The 6986-nt window shown below is 39.8% G+C and overlaps 1 protein-coding gene across 1 annotated transcript; it reads right to left on the reverse strand.

The window, feature by feature from the left end:
* Positions 1–764: 764 nt before the first annotated feature.
* ggctb (gamma-glutamylcyclotransferase b) lies at positions 765–4893 on the reverse strand. The gene is made up of 4 exons (XM_061242714.1): positions 4786–4893; positions 4021–4166; positions 3638–3770; positions 765–1166 (listed from the first exon to the last, which is right to left on the reverse strand). The coding sequence occupies exons 1-4, from the start codon at positions 4891–4893 to the stop codon at positions 1002–1004; spliced, it is 552 nt and encodes a 183-aa protein (XP_061098698.1). The 3' UTR covers positions 765–1001.
* Positions 4894–6986: the final 2093 nt, after the last annotated feature.

Below are 6986 nucleotides of genomic sequence, written 5' to 3' on the forward strand. Positions count from 1 at the left end.
TCACAATGACAGACAATAAACACTTGAGTGCAAAGATAAGGGATCAAAGTACAGTGATTCCCTTGTTGGAGAATGTATAGTTCTAAGCGAGACGGAAAGTTCAGAATCCATTGTAAACTACTCTGTTGAATATTAAACTAAGTTATAAAAACAAGAACAACTCCAGTGAGCATTAAGCTGAATTAAATGAACAGCAGCAAAGAAACACAGTCCAGTATATGAGGGCCACTGCTGTGCATATACAGTCCCCTCCAAGAGTACTGGAACAGCAAGGGCAATTCTTTTGTTTTTGCAATACATTGAATACATTTGAGACGGCACAGATGGTGCAGTGGGTAGCACTGTCGCCTCACAGTAGGGAGGTCCTGGGTTCGAATCCCTGTCAGCCGGGGCCTCTCTGCGTTTGCATGTTCTCCCCGTATTTGAGTGGGTTTCCTCCGGGTACTCCGGTTTCCTCCCACAGTCCAAAGACATGCAGGTTAGGCTGATTGGAGAGTCTAAATTCCCATAGGTATGAGGGTATGAGTGTATGAGTGTGTGAGTGAATGGTGTGTGTGCCCTGCGATGGACTGGCGACCTGTCCAGGGTGTATTCCTGCCTTTTGCCCAATGTATGCTGGGATAGGCTCCAGTGACCCTGTTCAGGATAAGTGGGTTAGGATAATGAATGAATGAATGAATGAATTAATTAATACATTTGGGGTTGAGATAAATAGATGAACACGAGACAAGAGTTCAGAATTTCAGCTTTTATTTCCTGGTATTTACACATAGATGTGTTAAACTACTTAGAACATAGCACCTTTGGTATCAGACCACCCAATTTTCATGCCGCATCTAGCTCAAGCACGACAGATTTATATTTAAGACTTATTGAGTCTGCTATCTGGAATGGACCCCTGGAGTTAAAATAAGAACATTACACAAAACCGCTCATGTAATATCCTCATAATATCCTCAGCACACCTCGGGGCTGATAGATGGTAATTATCCTGATTTAGCCTAACTTGGCAGAAATTGTGTAGGACTGATCTCTGATGTCCTCAGGGCGCGGTCCAGCTCCTCCATTACAGACAGGGGTCCTTCATACTTGTTGGTCTCAATGGCCTTCAGTTTTTCCTGGTAATCCATTGGTAACCCATTCTGTTCTGCTCCCATCACTATCACCTGTGACAGGTACAAAACATGGGCAATCGCTAACAACAGTGTACCTTTGCTAAATGACATGCATGGGGAAGGAGTTAGGTTGTACAAAGTGCATTTACTTCCTTCACTGTCATTGGCACAACTCTGGTACTAATTTTGACAAACACCAATAACAAACTCCAAAGGCAATCAAAGTTTTATTATACCTGCACTAAGGAAGTGATTGAATACACCTGACTAATCAGAAACAGCTGAGAAGGCAACTGTGAAATTACATGACTATGTATAAAAAGGGATGTAATCCTACACGGATCACCCGACTGGCTGTAAATACCCTTGAATGAACCCCTTAATCTCACCCAGAGCTGGTGTGGGTTTTTCTTTTAATTCGATCATTTTCTTACGGTGTAATCACAATTGTAACCATTTGAAAGTGTTAAAAATCACGGTTCTATCTGTATAACCTATTGTAAGCCATTGCTTTAACGACAGCTGTTCCTTATGTTGGAAAAACAAGCATGGGGAGACCTCATGGATTAAAATCATTTTGGAAATCCACAGACCACACAAATCAAGAGGTAGCGTCAGTGTTCTTTTTACAGCAAGGGTCCAGCGAACCAAATGCATAACAGTTTCTCATTCTAAAAACATGCTAACTCGGAGAAACATTGATAGAATGTCCATTGTTTACTTAGAATTTCTGCAGAGGAATTATAATTGTTGTCCGTTTTGCCATTGCATACTTCTACAAATATATTTGTACATAGGAGTGCTATTATCTATGTTTTGTATGGCTAGCAAAAATACATTTTGCGATGCCGAGGTCTAAATGGACGATTTCTGTGGAAGACAGTTAAAACACCTTTGACTCCAAAATAGAGGGCATTTTCAGAGACATGACCCAATTTTATGTCGGTGAGCATCTAAATACATTCTAAAAATATTTTATTATTATTCAGTATGCTTATAAAAAATGAGCAAGCCCACTTTTTAATAATAAATAGCATGTGAAAATGTGTTGAAATAAAAACTTCAATCAATGGACCTCAATCAATATATTATACAATATGTCATTATTGTGATTATTGTACTTATTTTTTAAATGTTCTTTTTAGAAAACTGCCTCAACATAGCTTAGAAAAAAACTATTGTTTTTCAAAGTGCACCAGGCACAGCCACAATAATCTGTATCCACTCAAAACAATATTTCTTTGGTGAGAAATAAAGCTTCCATTTCCACTGTGTTTGAGCTTCTGTGACTTTGTTTTAGAGTAAACCTGACTCTTGGAAAAACAAACCCCAAACAGCAAATTATGCCTGTAGTCAAATATATAGTAACAATATAGTAACAATTTGATGTTGGGTATGTCATTTTCAAACTTGTGTTAACAAAATTGGGTGATCGAATGTGCTTGAATACAGAGCCAAAATAACAGAAATCACTCCACTGTCAAAATACTTAGGACTGCACAGACATATTACACCTGATGACTCTGACTCTTTTTTTGCATTGCAGTTGCAAAATACACCATGTCTGAGTGTTTAGAAGAACAAGTGAAACTAACCACCATGTTTGGCCAAATATTCACAGAAACAAGGGAACTCTTGGGAATGATGCAGTGTTTCCTTTGCCAGTTGTACTACACACATATTATAGCTGCACACACCAGTGAAACAATGTATGTTTTTTCAAATGCATGACTCAACTGGCTTGAACGTAATAAAACAAAGCTCTCGTAAGCACACGTAACAAGTTGATTATCCAGTTCTACCAAAAGATGTTGTGGCTACCTATTATACCTAGAATATGAAAATAAAATGCATATTCCAGAATTTTTCAGGGCAGGGGGTGGGGGCTAGAGGGGAGTGTGTTTTCAATAGTCCCCAAAGCCCCTGACCAAGCTACAGTGGTACTCCATTGTCTTTGGAAAACAAAGGACGCTCAGAATGGGAGCAAAAGCCAGAACACCAACCCAACATTGTTCTTTGCCCTTTAATGTAAGTGTGTGACCCAAAGCAATTCAGGAAAATAATTTAATGATGGCTCAGTGGTTAGGGTGTTAGTGTAGGGCACTAACACCCTAACAGTGATTTGTAGTGATATTGACCTTTTCTGTCTCACCTTCGTGTAAAAAAACATGCCAGAAAACTTATGAACATTTTCTATTCCAGACCATCTTCTGGATGTGATAAGGGCTGAGACTTAAATAAATTTCAGATTCTTAAATATCTCACTTAAGACAATTTTTAATTTCATTGCATTTTAACAATGTACAATACATGGACACTTAAGAATCAACCCTTTAGATGGGTGAATTTGTATTTGTAATTTCTGATGCTCTGATCCTTTCAAAGCCATGGTATCCATAATCAGTACATGGATACTGAACCAGTATTCTGTATTACACATTGCAGTATTTGGTGGTGAAAACAAATTTGTGTGTGAGAGAGAAGAAGCGATGGGGAAAGAAATGGAAGAAAGATTTCTTTACCTTCAGATACTGTGGAGATGGAGGTGCGTACACACAACTGTTCATGATGTATGTTCGACAGCTCAGCTCTGGGCCCCTGGTGGAGACAGATACCTCCGCAGGGCTGTAGGCTCCCAGTTTCACACTTTCCTGTCTGCTGGGTGAGGACAAGACAGCATCAGTTTTCCACACTGTGTCCACTGTACAGTAAAAGGTGAAGAAAATTGCTTTCTCATTTTGAACAAAACCAGTTAAAATGTCAGTAATAACGTTAACATTGTCTACCATAGCAATGCAAGGCACAGCTTCGCCAGTCCCCACCCTTCTGTTGTAACCTGAGATAGTGTGGTGAGCTGTAGAGAAATGCTCATGGACATTATATTTATGTAGAAAAGCACTCTTGCCTGTCCAGGGATTCAAGATCCGCCACGTTCATCCTCCACACCACTCCCCACACCTCGTCCCCAGGACTGTGCTCAATTGTGGCCACACCCCCGTGCCAACGGGCACTAGGCAAGCCTTGGTGGTTCCCAAAGACAAGCTTGTAGTCCTAAAAAGATGTGGATAAGAGAATGAATATTCACCCTCACTCAAAACCCAATACAGAAAGCTCACTGCCATCAGACTCTAGAGAGAATGTGTGATGAGGTTGACACCAACATGCTCATGTTCCATGTTTGGAACCATGACAGCAGAAATAGAAATCTAAAAGATTACGAGCTGTTTTCACAAACGCAGAATAAGCTTAGTCCTGGATTAAACTGATTTTTGTATGGAGAATCTCTATTCAAAACTGAATTTAGTCTAGGACCAGAAATAATTTGCGTCTCTAAAACTGGCCCTAAAACATCTGAATTAACCTCAGTAACAGGACAGGATTTAAATATGTTTCTTTTTAACAACTAACTAATAATGATTAGTTATCACAGTTGATTTGGACAGCCAGCTTCATTGTGGATGGTGGAAAACATCCAATATCCAACTAAATACTTTCCCAAGCATGTTTCTTGTATTGTGCTCTGACCCAGCTAATTGGAAAGACCGAGGTAACAGTTCCTTAAGTTTCAATACTGCAAGATTTCATTCAGGAAAATCTGTCCTGAATGTGTCCATTCAGGAAAACAAAAAGAGTGCTCTTTATGTGTCTCCCCAGCTTCCAAAGCCCATACCTTCAGCCTGGCCACGCAGTGCACTGTGGCAGAGGGGTTCTTAAGCTGCAGTCTCTCCTTCAGCAGATTGCTCCCATAGGCGAAGTACAGGAAGGTGTGTTTGTCCATGCCAGGAGGAAGATGATGAGGAGAGGAGGGTGAGGAGGAGGAAGAGGAGGAGGGAGAAGGTGAGATCACCACAGTCAGCAGGACACAGGGGCGATGTAGCGTCCCCGGCAATGAACATGAGTGTCGACTTTAAAGAGACCCCCTTGGCTTTTATACTAGACTTCCCCCGCATGCCATTCTCATGCAAATCCATTGTCTCTGATCTGGCCATGCACTGCAAAGCTTGTGACAGTTGCCCCCTTGTGGAAACCAGCAGGTGCGCTATCATATAACCCAGAGTAATTAATTCATCCTGTAATCATTCATTTTAAGTATGTCTACAAGGACATATTGTATACCCACTATACATTATACATTGTTTTCTAAAATGCAGGTTATATTATTCATTAAGTCAGGTTACAAGTCAGTCAGGTTAGAGCTATAGTAATATTGGGCTTAATATAAGTGTATTTTTCTGCATACGCTTCGAAAACTCACAATATGTACATTTTCTATCACACCTTCATGTCTAGTTAAGGACAACACATTGTGCTCATAGTATCCCTCATTATTTTAATCTCATCAGTGAGCTTTCCATCACTGTAAAAATAGTATAGACCTACCAAATATATATTTTTAAAACATCATAAATTAAGTACATTAATTACAATTACTCTGTTGATTGACCAGCAATGACTTCCAAATAATTGCCCTAATCATCATGTCATCATTGAAGTGCGTGTGTTGGGTCCATGAGGTATTAAAAATCAACCGATCAGAAAATGTATGCATTGAAACAATTCTAACACTTCAAAGGAGTAAACTTTGCAGACAATGTTACAGATAATCACTTAGCAGCAGCTCGGCAGTGAAATAATAAAAGCCTTGCCCATCTGAAGGAGAAATGTGAGATTTTATTACATCTTTCACTGATTAACCTTCAGGTTCAATTCGTTCCCCTTGATATGCTGGAAACAATACACAGGTCCCACACCCTGAACACAGAAAAAGCAAAAATAAAGTATGTGCTTTGTCTAACAAAGGACTTTAGTATAAACAAAATATAAAAATTAGATTTTAAAAATGTAATGTTTTAAAAACACAAACTGTAACATTCAGAGACTATGTTATAAAACCTTGAAAGGGCAACAAATGAACCCAAATTACTGTATACACCTTATCCCAAATATAGCTGCAACTATTATTACAGTACTTTTAATTTTACTCGCACTGCATTTTAAGCAAATTAAACTGAGCAAATCTGAGTGCACAAAGCCAACTTTGAGGGCAAGAAGAGCAAGGAGAATTCTGCTCTCAAATTAATTTCTTGCACACTCTTTACTACAGATGTTTGGCATTAAAGTGACACCATAGTGCACACACTCCAAATCTACCCACTTTTCTCATAACCCTTGATGAACACTACATCCTTATAAGCTTTTCCATGTTTTCAGTAGTATAATGAATGATTTGTAGGAGAGAGGACACATGATGCTAGAACTGTACCATTTGGAAAAGGAAAAATCTCTGACACAAAATACCTGTGTCCTCATTACTTTACCTCACCACTGTTTTGGATGTTACTAGGCTGTGCAATGACCCAATTATGAGGCCATTTGCCCTGCGGAGACTGAGAGGCGTAATGTAAGGCTTTTGAGGGCAAGGGATGCACTTTGCCATCAACACACATTCATTTAATCATCCAACAGAAGTAAAATCCAGGACATCTCATTTGCCACACAGTGTTAATAGTGGAAAATAGTTCTTAGGTTGGTGCTGTCTGCAGATAATTAAGCATCAAAGAGCTATGAACCCTTGATTGTTTAAAGGCCCATGCACATATCTTTCATGTTTTGGAGCTTTTTATATCATCCTGGAGCTTTTGATTGGTGTTCCATCCTGATCTGGGTAAAGCTTTTAGTAAAGATCTGTCTTTTAGGGTCTTTTTCAGAGCGGTTTGTAAAACGATTTCCCACATGACGTATATTTTTGCATCATTATCGGATGACCACAGGAGGCGGGGGGGGGGGGCCTTGGTGCCGCCTTGGTGTTGTCCGCAGACCGTCACAGAAGCCCGCCCCCACCGCCACTATGTTCTGCAATGCCAGAGAGGG

This window comes from Conger conger, chromosome 1, assembly GCF_963514075.1.
Source record: "Conger conger chromosome 1, fConCon1.1, whole genome shotgun sequence".
Lineage (NCBI taxonomy): Eukaryota > Metazoa > Chordata > Actinopteri > Anguilliformes > Congridae > Conger > Conger conger.